The 14,478-nt window shown below is 40.0% G+C and overlaps 1 protein-coding gene across 7 annotated transcripts in view; it reads right to left on the bottom strand.

Moving 5' to 3' along the window:
- Arid1b (AT-rich interaction domain 1B) overlaps positions 1-14,478 on the bottom strand; it is a 412,777-nt gene that overhangs the window by 83,849 nt on the left and 314,450 nt on the right. For all 7 annotated transcript variants that reach the window (XM_046456608.1, XM_046456610.1, XM_046456613.1 and 4 more), the window contains exon 6: positions 6,291-6,380. In XM_046456608.1, the coding sequence (XP_046312564.1) occupies positions 6,291-6,380 (90 nt within the window). The remainder of the gene's footprint in view (positions 1-6,290; positions 6,381-14,478) is intronic.

The raw sequence follows: 14,478 nt of genomic DNA, 5'->3' as shown, positions 1-14,478 counted from the left end.
ACGTGGGAGAAAAAAGCATCAAGTGTGGCCTCAAGCCTTCTGGTTGGGATAAAGGGTGGCCGTTCACTGAGGAGGAACACAAAAGAGCAGGGGAGAACCTGCTGGTGTCTGTCAGTGTGTGCCATACACAGTGGCGAATTTACCCAAGATCCAGATGTTCTCAAATACTTCCATTGAAGAATAACGAGCAGGTTAAAAGTGAGTGTTAACTATTAAAAGCTTTAATTGACAATTCATAAAATTATGACATAACAAAAGTAACAAAATTATACTTTAAAAAAACATTTTTAAAGATCAATGATTTCTCAATGAACATAAATTAGTTTTTACTGTATGTGACATATTTTCTCAGCTTTTTGATGGACATACATCTGGACAGTAGTCTGAGAAGGAACTTGATGATGAACCTCACACAGTACTTATACCACAGATGCACCCCTTGGGCTTGCCCATAGTCTAGCCCAAAACCAGAGGTCTGAGGCTCAAGAAATTAGAAACACCTTTCTAGAGTGAAGTCTAGATATCCTTTCTAGTATAAAACCTCCCATTTGAGTTTATTTGCATCTTTCACAGACCACACAAAAGGGATTCTCAAGAGCAGAGGCTGAATTAACTGCCACAGGGGTAAGGGCAGAATATTGATAATGCTCTTCTTACAGCAGTGGGAAAGTAAAATACCTTCTCTTCAGAAAGAGAAAGAACTAACAATATGGGTTACGAAAACATTTTCTGACAATTAGCATAACCTGAAGAACATCTCAACATCAGCAGATTCACTGTCCTATTTAAAACTGAGAATTCAATAGAAAGATGAACAAAATAATTTCTGTAGTTTGCAAAACCAGAACAATTTTTAACAAATAATAAATCTCACTTCCAACTCCTTAACAGTTATCTTGGTGGTCTCCTTCATTTCAGGGCCAACTTGTTAATCTGTTCTTGATGATTAAGGAGTTAGGTCAATTAAAGTATTCAGAGTAATTTTTAAAATTTCAAAACTAACTTATGGTATAAATATCACTTGAAACAAACTGGTAGTATTAAAAACTTCAAAATTTTTAAGTATGTAATGAAATACTCTTGGGTTATAAAGAGCATGGAAATGGTGAGGGGAGGTGGTCTCTGGACATTTCACTTAGTGCTACTCTTCATATGCGAGAATTCCAGCTTAGAAGGACACTACAGCTGCCCAGCTGGAGAAACATCTAAACAGCAGCAGTGACCTAAGAGGGAGAAATACTGTATCACAGCAAATGATCTATTTTGGCAAAATGGTAAACTTTTTAAATTTGAGAACCAGAAATGTTCTAATATTTGGTTGTTCTGTGCTTTGAAAAGATTTGCAATCCTTGAATGATGTGACTAAAAATCTGATGAGAAATTCTATTCAGACTGAAAGGAAACAAAAGTACACCACTAATTGGTGGGAATAAAATTGTACTAAGGCAGTGAACATTTGGGGTTAATAGTAGAAGAAAAAGAATAATGAAGACATATACTGTTCATCAGTTTAAGTAAAATACATAAGTTGTAAATCTCAGACTACTGAAATACAGACATTCTAATTTACTATTTTTGGTAGCACACAAAGAGGACATCAAAAGGCAGGACCATACCCCATCTGAGATATGCTCTTGTTGGACAGCAGCACTATTTATATTTATAAAAATGCAACTGCCGATAAACATCACTTTGAGAAGATCAGGTTCCAAAGATGAAGTTTTTGTGATTCTGCTGACAAACAGCTGTCAAAGACCCTAAGTTTGGCTGGAAAAAATTCCAGGACATCATACAAATGCACAATTGTGCTATCTCTGTTCTCAGTCCACAGCCACAGTGGAAGCGCCACTGGTCTGGCTTCACCAACCACAGCACCATCGAGAGCCAGTTCTCCTGCAGGCACAGCCAGCCTGTATGTCGCCAGGACAGCGACTCTGCCTCAACACGGCAGAGGGAGGCCAGGTCCACATCTAGTCAGCAAGGGGGACAAAAGTGAAGGCTAGGAGAAGCTATTCAATAATTCTGGAAAACCCCACCCAGGATCCCTTCGTATGGATCTGGCAGTCAAAGAATGGTGCCAAACAAATGCCTCTGGCCACAGAATACATTTCCTAGCACATCACAGACCTGCAGCAGCATCGATTCTGTGCACTGTGTCCGAAAGGGAAAGTTCTTAGGGGTTGTGTTCCAGCATATCTCAAGGACTAATTAAATCCTCATTACTACCTTCTAATTATTCAAATACTGTGGGATTATGCTCAGGAAGTCCCTGCTGGCACACTAGATGAAAAGGGTTAAACAATCTATGTTGATTTTGAGAATCCAGATCTAGTTCAGACCTTCAGAAAGCCACCAGCATTAACATGAATATTTAACAAGACACTACTGTGAAAATTAAAAGGGAATTCAATTAAAAGGTTTTCGAAAAATTAATTCTGACCTCTCTACATCTGTCCAAATAAATAAGTCTTCTTTCAGCGTTTTCACCTAATTGCTAATCCAATAAACCAGAAGGGCAGCTGGTAGTTTCATTAAGCTTAACACACTATAGGGGTTAAAAATGTGATCACTTTAATGTTAATAATTATTATACTTATTTATCCGCTCAGATGACTACTCCATATTCCTTCCACGCCCTCTTGTAAAACAGAGCAACACATTAATAAGCTGTTTCATACTGCTCTTTTTGAATTTTTAAGACACGCATGTTAAAAGATTAAGAAACAAGGATAAAACTAATCCACACTTGCTAGGTACAATTTTCCTGTAAAATCTATTTTAATATTTTAGGGCTACCCTAACTGTTCCTCTAATCTTAGGTAGCCTTATTTATATTACTCCATTTTTTGGTGAGGTGATTTAATAATTCTGAACACTGTTATATGAGGTCTATAGAGAGAAGATTTGGTTTAAAATAAAAATCAATGGCAAATATGTCACTACTGAACATTAAACTGAAGTTTGGGCCTTTCTTTCTTTCTTTCTTTTTTGAATTTATATCGGCAATAAAGTAAAAACCAAAGAATCTGAACTAATTTTCTTTATTCAATTAGTAAAAAGGTCCAACAGCGAAGCATCAAATCAAGTTTATATTGGAAAATGGGTGAAAACAGAGGAAATGACACTGTGTGAGAGAATAAAGAGGCTAAGAGACTTTGCCTTTCTCCCCGTTGGTAACCTACAGTGCCACGTTCATATTTATGCACAAATACCTGTACAGATGGAAACAAAGCTGTAGAAACCCAGGGCTATTTTCGTCTGTGTTAATGTGGGGAGATGGATTTGTCACTGTCTTTTGACAAAATTCCATACAGAACTATCAAGCACAAAAGGGTAATGAACCAGAGATGGGTTGGGGTGGGCACTGCCCTACCTTGCCAGGGTGGTTCCCATGCCCAGGGCAGCCTGAGGTTTATAAAACTCTCTTCCTGCACAGGGACACAGGCATCATGTGGGAAGGAAGGACAGCAGAGCAGGAGCTGGCCTTCTGCACCTGGAAGGACCTGGCTCCAGGGAGGTGGTGTGGGTGGTGGTGTCAGTGCTGCCGCACCTCAGGAGGACTCTGGGCAGGAACAAGAAGGGGGCACTCCACATAGGAATAGCTGTGCCAGCTCTCCCTTTGCACACACCATGAAAGGAAACGTCCTCCTGGACACATTAAAGAAAATGGGAACGCATGGAGTCTCCCTGACATCTTCGTCTTGTTGAAATCAGCTCTGTTCTTACCTGATCTATCAGAGTCGATGGTTGCTGAGAAAAAATACTTTTGAAAATAGATCCTAAATCATTGTTGTATTATTTCCTGCTTTTTTCTTATTACTTCTTTGAGAGGGACATATATCAAATATAAGGTTATAAATGAAATTAAACTGCTTTTCAGTAAAGAATCAATGATAGGGAATGTTCTAGAAGGGTATTCTACGACCTTCTTTTATACTGTCCATTGTTGGTGCACAACAAATGATGGAAAAGCAAAAATGAATTTTTACCATCATAGCAAATGTTATTAGGAGCTGACATCTCTTCCTAAATTTGAACAAACAATAAAGTCATTTTCTTTTGATCCTTGCTGTCCAATTTTGAGAAAATTTAACTCATGTATGGCAACGCATCATTTAACACAGTAGTCATTTTAAGAAATGAAGTTTTGCTTTTTAGGAGGTTATCTAACCAATAAAAGCACAAAAGAGAATGCAAATAGTGTCTCTAGCACAATCTTTCAGAAAAGGTTTAGGGAATATGTGCCCCCTCGCCAAAAAAAAAGTCAATTCAGATTTAGCATCTAAGGCAACCAGAGGAAAACGTTAATAGATGTGGTAATTTTCCATGTTGTTACATTAACCAGGCTTCCTCATTGTCATCCTGACCTTCATACTTGCTTCCCCACATTTCCTAATCTTAACACCTATCAGTTGCCAGGGTTGAGGAGATTTGACAGAATTTCTCTTTGGTTTCCTAAGTTCTACAGTGCAGGGATCCCACATAAGGGGCACTTACCCTGTGACATGTGATATCAACAGACTTGTGCCAGTATAAGTGCTGCCACAGGCCCTTGTTGAGAATTAGTGAGGTGACAGCCATCTCCAGATTGGTTCTAGACCCGGCCCACAGGTGCTCCATGCAGGGCTTCCTCTACCCCATCCTGTCCCCACCGCCGTGCACAGAAGGTCAGCCCCCCCACATACACAGAGCAGCAAGCTCCCCACAAGTATGGCACCGGAGCATGCTCTGTCCAGGGATGTCTGTAAGGTCTTCAGGATGATGGGGCCCAAGGAGGAGCTTACACAGATGAGCAATCTTAGAAGACCTGGCTAGAGCGACATACAGCACGCCGAGAGCGCACAGAAACAAATGCTCAGGTTCGCACCATGATGAGGCCCGTTAAAGACTGTGGAGTTGCAGGCAGCGCTTCTCCAGGTGCCCCTTAGCCCTGTGCATCATAGTACCTGGAGCTTGTCAGAAATGCAGATTTTAAGTGTCTTCATTAGAAATCTGTGGTGGGCCAGCAATGGGTTTTAAGTCCTGCAACAACTCTCAAGCACACTAAAGTTTGAGAACCATTAACTAGTCCATGATTAAAACACCCTGTATTATCTTCATAAGGGAATTAAAGTATTAACTACACCTTAAACTATAATAAAAACGCTAATAAGTAAAGGTATTAGGAAATGAAAAATTCACTTTATTCCACTAAACATTCAACACAAATGACACATAGATAAGTCTAATCCATCTTTTTAATGGCATTGCTTTCTAAATTATGTGCCACTGAATTTTTAATATGTAAAATAACTTAAACCTCATAAGTCTAATTAGCAGCAAATCATCATCTCTTCAGTCCTTACAGAAATAATCACAATGTCAGGGCTCAAGCCGTCCTCTAGACATCAGCTACCTAGCCAGCCGGCACCTCCTGGCCTCCAGGACCACATGGAACAAAGTGGCATCTCCTGTGGAACAGGGTGGACAGGTGGACAAGCTTGACCCACAGGCTGTGGGAAGTGACTGGGAACAGCAACCCATGGTGACGTAAGCCCTGGTCTACACCAATCTGAATTAAAATCACCACCACCACCACCACCACCACCAAAGGAGCAGTGGCACAAAAGAATGCTGATTGGAGGAGGAGGACCACCGTGCAGGGGGGGGCAGAGGCACCACAGGCTGACACACAGCACTGAGTGAAGCACAGAGGTGGCAGATGTGGGTCGACATCAGTTTAGAGGCTTCAGGAAAAGCCCAGTCTAAGTAGACGCTGGGAGCGAGGAAACACGGGCAAACGTCGTCCTCAGTTTCTTCAACTGCACACTGAGCTTTCAGGTCTGCTCCAGTTAGAAGATCTTACAATTTTATATGATAAGTTGAAATATGAGTTTAAAATATTATCATTAAGTCTATTGGAACAAGTGACTAGTCAGGTCAGCACGTGTGCTTGAGTGCACGTGTGCTCACACACTTCACTTTACTAGGACTGACGTCCACATTGAGCCACTCCTAGTTATCGCACCCAGCTGGACTAAGCAGACTACAATCAAACACAGACTACACTTCATGGTGTTTTGTGGACACACTGATTCGTTGGGCCTTGAATTACACTTTGGTAACATGTAATCCAATCTGCAAGAAAGAATCCCTTCTCCCCAAATTTGTTGTTACTTATAGAGTTCTGTTTATCTGATAAGCATCCTTTTAAAAAATTATCTGTAAGAAGACAAATGGGTGAGAAAACTCATATGAGCCTTCTCTACTCAAAGCATGATCAGTGCATAAGATGTGAACTGCAGACTCACCTCTTTCCTGTGGCATTGGTGACTGGCTCAAGGCAGGATGGGAACTGGATTCTGACTGGCTCCCAGGTGGCTGAGGAGGCATCTGACTGCCTGTAAAACACAGGAGGGAAAGTGGGGATGGGGGGCACCATTTGCGTTAATACTGCAATTGTGCCAAAACAAAAAAAACAAAAACAAAAAAAAAAAACACCACACACACAAAAAACCCCCGAAAAACAAGACACAGATACATATATTTCTTTCTTTCTTTTTTTTTTAAAGGTGGCCACTCTTTTTTTTTTTTAAAGAGAGAGAGAATTTTAATATTTATTTCTTAGCCTTCGGTGGACACAACATCTTTTTATGTGGTGCTGAGGATCGAACCCAGGCCGCACCGCCTGAGCCACATCCCCAGCCCCAGATACATACATTTCTTATGGTCACACAAGGCATGGCCCACATAGAAAAAGACACAGCTGAATAGAATGTAATATTTCGTTTGTTTCCTGAAAAATGAAGAGGAAACATGATAAAGTTCTCACCAAAAAGACCTGCTAAAAGTTCAGTTTGTTACTGAATAAGCCCCCAAACTCATGGATCAATCAACCTGTAGTTGAAGTAGCTTGACATACACTCCCTACATATTCAACAAAATTCAAAACAGTGAAGCCAAATAGGTAAGCAGGTGTGTAGAATGACCAACAATTACTCATTGGTAATATCCAACTAATGCAGTAATAGTAACAGATTCCTAAAAAGTTTTGTAATCAACCCGAGAGTCAAACTCAGAAGACCTCCATTAAGAAACATAAAAAATGGTACTACACAATGGAATATGTTATTACTAAATAAAGGAATATTATTATGCATCTCCTTTGATCTTTATTGCTTAAACAGTAACAGCATCTATGTAACTTTCAATGAGTTTGGCTTTTTCCTATATCAACGTGGGCTCCCTGGGACGGGAATCTTGTCTTTCACTCCTTTAGTCCCTCCCTTAGCATAACGAATCTCTGAATGTGAACTAGAGAAAAACACACTTTTTTACTGACAAAGGAAAATGTACTTGTTTCACTGATAAAGGAGGGAGAGTACATCACAAGGTGGGAGACAGGATGCAGAAACGCAGGCACCACAAGGCAGGGGGTCCCCTCAGTTCCCTTTCTGGCTCAGAGGGTTAGATGCATTTCTAATACTAAAATACTAGGACTAAGAAGAATGTTGAATTCAGCACAACCCGAAGGGCATGCTCTGCTCTCTCCCCTTGCTACCACAGGTGGGAGCGAGAAGTACACACAAACGTGTCTCTCTGTATACCCTCTGGAATAGTCATGTGACAGGGCCAGCTCAACCTGACTGCTTTGCTCCTCTATGTCCTACTCTTCCATAGTTATATACGCTGCTAAAAAGAATCACAACTGTGCAGAGGAGGCAATCAATGCCTGAAGACCACCTCTGATTCTCCCCAGTGGAGGCCATGGCGCAGGCCTGGGGATTTGTGATGAACAAGTGTCGTGTCTTCCATTTTTACAGCGTGGTGTCTCAGGCCTGGAGTCTCTGGGGACTGCCACTCATGTCTCACTCTAATAACAGTTGTTATCTGACAGCCAGAGAGGCAGGAAGATAATTTTCAGTTTAGATAATAGGTATAAATAGCTGTTAAAAGTATCACTGTAAAACAATTAAATTGTTTTCTCAAATTTTATGTTGGGTTAGGCATCTCACTTTCAGAGGTGGACATAAGCCTTAAGGCTGTACTCCTGAGTGGTCCTGGGTGTTCCACGCTGCGCTCGTTCTCAGATAAAGCCAAAGCCAAACACCTGAGTTGACAGACACAGAGAAACAGGTGCCAGAAACAGGTGCCATGAGACATGAGCTCTTCCATGAGTCCCCTCACTAGCAGCTGAAAGTCCTGACAAATGGCACAGAATCTACTTGACATTGGTTTGTCTTAGACTTTGTAGTAAATTAGTATTAATACCAACTAACTAGATATAAAGTAAAAACTAAATTCTGGACCAAAACAAATTTCAAGAGCAAGTTACTGGCTACAGATCTACAAAAGCTGCTGTGTCCACAGCAGGGTCAAACCATTCCGATGAAATTCCCTGCAGTCACAATCTACAGTCCACTTAGAAATTTAAAGCACTCTGCAACCAAACTCGGACTTTTTAAGTTTCCCTAGGGAATCAGCTGAGGCAGGACAGTTAAGTGCTTACATTATAACGATCACTTCTGCATGACAGGCTGGATTCATAGACTCAGGACAGTAAAAACAAACAGTAATTCTGTGTTAACACAGGGCACCAGGCTTACGTTGTGCCTGCCCGAGGCGCTGCTCCTTCCATACAATATATCAAGTGAAAAATAAAAAAGGCTGTAAGAAGCCCATCTCAAGACTCATAAAATACTGCCTCGGCCAAGCACCACTCACGGTTGTTTGGTGCAATTCTGAGAGTGATTCCCTTCAGAACATGGAGAAAAACCATGTATTAAATCCATCCTGTTGAAAAATAAACACGAACCTTTGGGTGTTAAGGATAGATATTTCCAGGTCATTTAAAATTCCTCATTTTCTTTGATCTCTCTTTTCTCATAGTTCCTTAATTACGAGGTAACTACAGTTACTAGGAGATAATTCATCCTCCAAGAGTGTTATACAGCAGGCGCTAACTCAGAAAATGGGGCTGTGAAAGGTGATATAGGAGACTCACTCATGTCCATGGTTCATACAAAGCAGAGAATTCAGATCCCTTCAAACCAGCCGAATCAAGTAAACACCTTCTGAACAACGGATTTCTGTATGGCAGGTCAGTGACAAATTCAACCTTTCAAAGAAAGTTTGGTAGTTGATTTTAAGAGAGAATATGGCCATGTCAAGTGAACAAACCAACTTTATGCGGTTCTTAAACATTCAAACTGAGTTTCTTTTGACATGTACCCTGAACTCCCCTTGTCTGTGATGATGATGACATGATGAAGTAAAATACTGCCAGAAGAATTACTGTGAACTAGGAAATCCCACCATCTCACACCTGACTTTACTTTCCAATGACCATGTATGCATTACTATGCAAAATCTTCATGTGACAAGTAAAGGAAGCATCAATAGTTACCTGAATTTCTACTTTTGCTGAGTTATAATGCTCATCCTAAATCTATGTTGATTTAAAAAACAAATGAACAAGTCCATTTATTTTTTATTAATTTTAGATTTAGAAAAAATTGTGAAGATTATCCAACAGCCCAACAGCCCACCGCCCCCTATGGAAATATCTTATATAACCATGATACGATTATCAAGATGGGAAGTTAGTATCTACAGAATTTATTTGGAGTTTGTTGACTTTTCCAGCAAACATCCTTTTTTCTGGGATCATTGTGCCCTGCATTTAGTTATTTCTCCCATGTCCTCTAGCCTATAAAAGTCCTCCTGTCTTTTCTTATGTTCTATGACCTGGCAACTTTTGAAGAGTACTCCTGAGTTACTTTGTAGAACGCTACCCAATCTGGCTTGGGCTGATCTATTTTCATCACTGAAATACATTCTGGGACATGTTCAACAAAAATACCACACTCTTTAGCTGGTTCTAAGGAGGTCTCAGATGCTGGCTGGCCCACTTCTGGTGATGTGGACCTTGACTACTGGGTTAGGCTGAAATCTACTTTAAAGTTCCTTGTTTCCTCTTTGCAGCTAATAAATGTTAGGGGAGAAATGTGAGACCATGCAAATCCTGCATCTCCTCAAACTTTTACAAGCCAATATTTGCAACTGGTAGAAAAAAATCTTGTTTAGGCATTTACTACGGAGGTGTGTGCTCCTAGTAATTCTGTTTCCCTTTTTCCTTCTACATTCATTAATTGGAATTCTATTCTGAGGAACAGAATCACTGTGTCCTCATTTATTTACTAGACCATTTATGTATATCCAAGTGAACTCATGGTGGCAGATATGTCCCAGGAGGGAGGACTTCCAATGAGTCACACTTGTGTAATTCCCCTCTTTTACTGAGGGCAGAACCTGACTTGGCTTCTAACCAAAAAACATGGCAAAAGGATGGACTGCCACTCCTGGAATATTGATGCCTTACGAACAGCTTCATGAAGAAGTGAAGGGATTCTGCAGAGGTAACTGAGATTTCTGATCAGCTGACAGGCTGGGCCTGACTTCAACAGAGGGCTTAGACCTTCTAGAAAGTAAGCTTCTAAGATGTGAGCTGAGTCACCAGACGAGGACAGGAGTTCCACACAATAGGGGCCTCACTCCTTGCTATAGTTTGGATGTGGCATGTCCTCCAAAGAAAGGCCCACGTGGTGAAGTCCTGGCTCCCAGCTTGGCCCTGTTGGGAGGTGGGGTACCTGTAGGAGGCAGGGCATAGTGGGAAGTCGTGGTCATTGGGGATACCTATGAAGGGGACTGTGAGACATCAGTCCGTAGTTCGTTCGTTCTTTTTTTTTTTTTCCTTCCCAGTTGCCATGAGGTGAGCAGCTTGTTCCACCACATGCTACCACCACACTGGGTTGCCTCACTATGGGCCCAAAGCAAGGGACCAACTATCACAGACTGAAGACCGAAAGCTGTGAGTCAAAATAAACCTTTTACTCAGGTGATTTATCTCAGGTATTTGTTACAGTAATGGAAAGCTAATACACTCCTACAACCTCAAGGAAGTGACTACTGCTACAATCTGGAAGAAACTGAAGCAGATTCTTCCCCAGCTGAGTGTCCAGATTAGAACACTGACCATGAGAAGACTTTGAGTATAGCCCTGTGAGATCCTGAGCAGAAGACGGAGTTATGAAGCTGTGCCTGGACTCCTGACCCTAGGAACTGAGTGCTGTTTTAAGCTGCTAACTTTTAACAGTCTGTTACACAGTAGCAGAAAACTAATAAATGGATGGATTTATTTTATATTATGGGTAAAACAAATAAACAAAATCAAACCCAGGACTATCATTATTTTGTTGCTCCAACTGTTTTGGCTTTGGCCATTAGAAGCTCCTTCCAGTTGATTCCTGAGTCCTGTTGACAAGCCTCCCTTGCTTCATTGAGCATTTTCTTCCATCTTAGAAACACCAGATGCTCCAGGCTCATCTTCTATTTGTCCTGCCCCAGCCCATATCAATCACTTCCAGAAGCCCTGGTTCCTTTTGCTGGAGAGTGCCATTGTGAGACTAGGGTCAGGTACTAGCTTGGCTCACATTTACTCCTGTGCCGTGCTTCCAGCCAACGCAGTGAGCAGAGGTAAGAAATGCATGGAAACTAACCTATGCATACACATGCATCTATATCTATCTATTCATTTATTATTTATTTATTTATTTATATGCAGTGGTGAGGATCAAACCCAAACAAGGGCTCTGCCACTGAGCCACAACAGCCCTTGTACTTGTATTTTGATATGTGTGTATATACACGTATAACCACAAGTTTACATGAATACTTCAAATTCCATTTCAAAACTAAAGAGTACATTTTAGCCTTCTTACTCATACTTTTCCAACAGTGAGAAGTCCAACCCTCATTATCTAGATCAATTTACTTGTTTGATTCTATTATATGCACATAGTCATTTTAGATTACTAAGCTATATCCCTGTGAACAACACAGGGTTATCAGTGTTAGGGTTCCATTTAGGGTTCCTGCTGCATCCTGACTGGCTGTGATTACTTTGTAGCTTTGGGGGTATGTAAAACACTTTTTTAGCTTTAAGTCAGTTTTTTTTTTTTTTTTTTAAATGTGTGAGTGTCCCTCCCTCCTCTTCCCCTTCCCTATGCCCATTTCTTCTTCCTCCTAGCCTTTTCCCCACTGCCCTTTGTGAACGGCCAGCCTGATACTGTTTATGGTTTTCTTTCCTATATTCCTTTTTGCACAAAAGTTTGCACACTCGGGTATCTTCGGCTTTGCTTTTCTCAGTGAACAGCATGCCCTGGAAAAGTTCTTCCTGTCAGATCACAACATCTTCCTCATTATTAAAAATCACTCCAGAGTAGTCTTTGTGTGAGGGCTGCAAAGCGTACTCAGGACTCTCCTCTGTGTGCACATTCAGTTGTTCCAAATCCGTGGTTACGTATCTGGGTAGTTTTGAGTTATATTTTCGGTTTAATTCCTCCAGGGCAGTTTCTGGATAAAAAGTCATACATTTTCCCATTTCCCTCAGAAACTGTACCAACCTACACTGCCACAGCAGTGTTTCAGGAACCTGTATCTCCATAATGTTCCTAATAGGAGGTGCCATTCTTCTAAAAAATTTTTTCGCCAGTCCCATGTGAGAAACAGTGTCAGCAATTTTTGAATTTATGCTTCTCTAATTTGGAATCTATTTTTCCATGCTTGAAGGTCATTTTTATATATCTTGTGAATTGTTTGTTCATGGCTTTCTCCCATGTTCTACATGGGTTTTAAGTCTACAATTCCAGTTTTAAGTTCATCATGTTTATGGTGTCAGCTGTGAATATTTTCTCCCAGTTTGTTAGTGGTCTAGAGATTTTGCTTATGGTATCTTTTAAAATGAAACTTTAAAAAATGTAGTCAAATTTACCAAATTTTTATTGCCTTTGGATTTTGAGTCACAGTCAGAAAGTTCTTCTCTACACTGAGGTTCAAAAGGAATTCTTCCTAGTTTTCTTCAAGTACATACACAGTTTCATTTTCATTATGAGGTATAGATCTAATGTATCTTTTTTTGCAAGTGGATCCCTAATTATTTCGACATTATTTCACACAGTGACTTGGAATGCCATCATGGTCATGCCCTCAATTTTTATGCATATTGGGTCTAATTCTGGGCTTGCTCTTCTATTCCAGTGGTCCGTGAGTCTATTTGTCTGCCAACACCACAGAATTTTTAATCATGATGAGTTCAAACCATGTTTTAACTAAGGATAATCCTGTGCTTCCTGCTTTTCCTTTTTCAGTGTTTTCTAATATGTTTGTTTCTCTGTATGAATTTTACTGTCAACTTGTCTAATGATATAAAATACCTTCCTGATATTCTTATTGGGAATGCAATGAAACTATAAATGAATCTGGGGAGAAGAGATGACTCTTGAACTCAGGAAATCCTTTCATTTTTTCAAGTCCTCCTGAGTCCCGTTTGGGTATACAAAAGGCCTTGCATACTCTATTAGTATTAATAACATTTAATCTTCCTTGTTGCTATTGTAAATGTGACTTCCCCACCATTATGTCTTCTAACTGTACATTTTGCACCAAGTTCTTTTACTGTCTTGAGTTAATTTATGACTGATTCTCTTAAGTTTTTCCAGGTACATTATTGTATCATCTGTAAATAGAGTTTTATTTCTTCTATACCCATTTTTATGCCTTTACTTGAGTTTTCTTGTCTAACTGCATTGCTTACAACTTCTAGTACACTGCTCTGTGATAATGGAGATAGTGGTCTTCCTTGTCTCACTGGTGTGCTTAGTGGAAATGTCTCTCAAGTCTCTTGCCATATAACTAAAAGATACTCATACTGTGCCCTGTTGAGAAAGCATCTCTAAATTACTACTTACTTCCTTAAGTGTTTGTTTTTTTCAATCATGATTTGGTGTTGAGTTTTGTTAAAAAAGACCATTTTCCCTCCTCAGGTTTATTTTTATAGTATATAATATTAAGAGTTGTTAATGTTGAACCAACCTTGAATTCTTGGGATAAATGCCACCAGACAATGGTACATTATTTTCTTACACTTTTGGATTCTGTTTACTGTATTTTCTTTACAGTAAAGATAGGCTTAAGGGTAATCTTGCTTATTAAAAAATAGCTTTTAAGAACTCGATCAAGATAACCATGAAACTAAATTTTGGGGTCATAAGACACTGGAAGTTAGTATGTAACAGAACTGGGAGAAAACTGGCTATATGTTATGTTTTTGGTAAATTAGCCAACATCCAGTAAGTGTAACTTACAGTGTATGAACATGAACATATTATAGCCCAGCACATCATAGACCAACATGGCTGGGCAGTTGGTCAGCAACTACTAACCAGCACAGAGCTATATGCATCTTACTGTTGGACAGGATATTAACAGTCCTTGTAGTTCTCAATTTACTTCTGTGTTTATTTATCTCATTTCACTAGAGTATAAATTCCATGAGGACAGAGAGTCCTATTTTGTTCCCTGCCATACTGTGTCTCCTGAACTCAACACATACTGTACATTCAGTAAGTGTTTCTAGTTAAATGAATATGTGGCTGGTTA

This window comes from Marmota monax, unplaced genomic scaffold (assembly GCF_021218885.2).
Source record: "Marmota monax isolate L192 unplaced genomic scaffold, Marmota_monax_Labrador192_F-V1.1 WCK01_AAM20220418_F8-fsc00164, whole genome shotgun sequence".
Taxonomy (NCBI): Eukaryota; Metazoa; Chordata; class Mammalia; order Rodentia; family Sciuridae; genus Marmota; species Marmota monax.
This window is presented reverse-complemented; position numbering and strand designations above follow the sequence as displayed.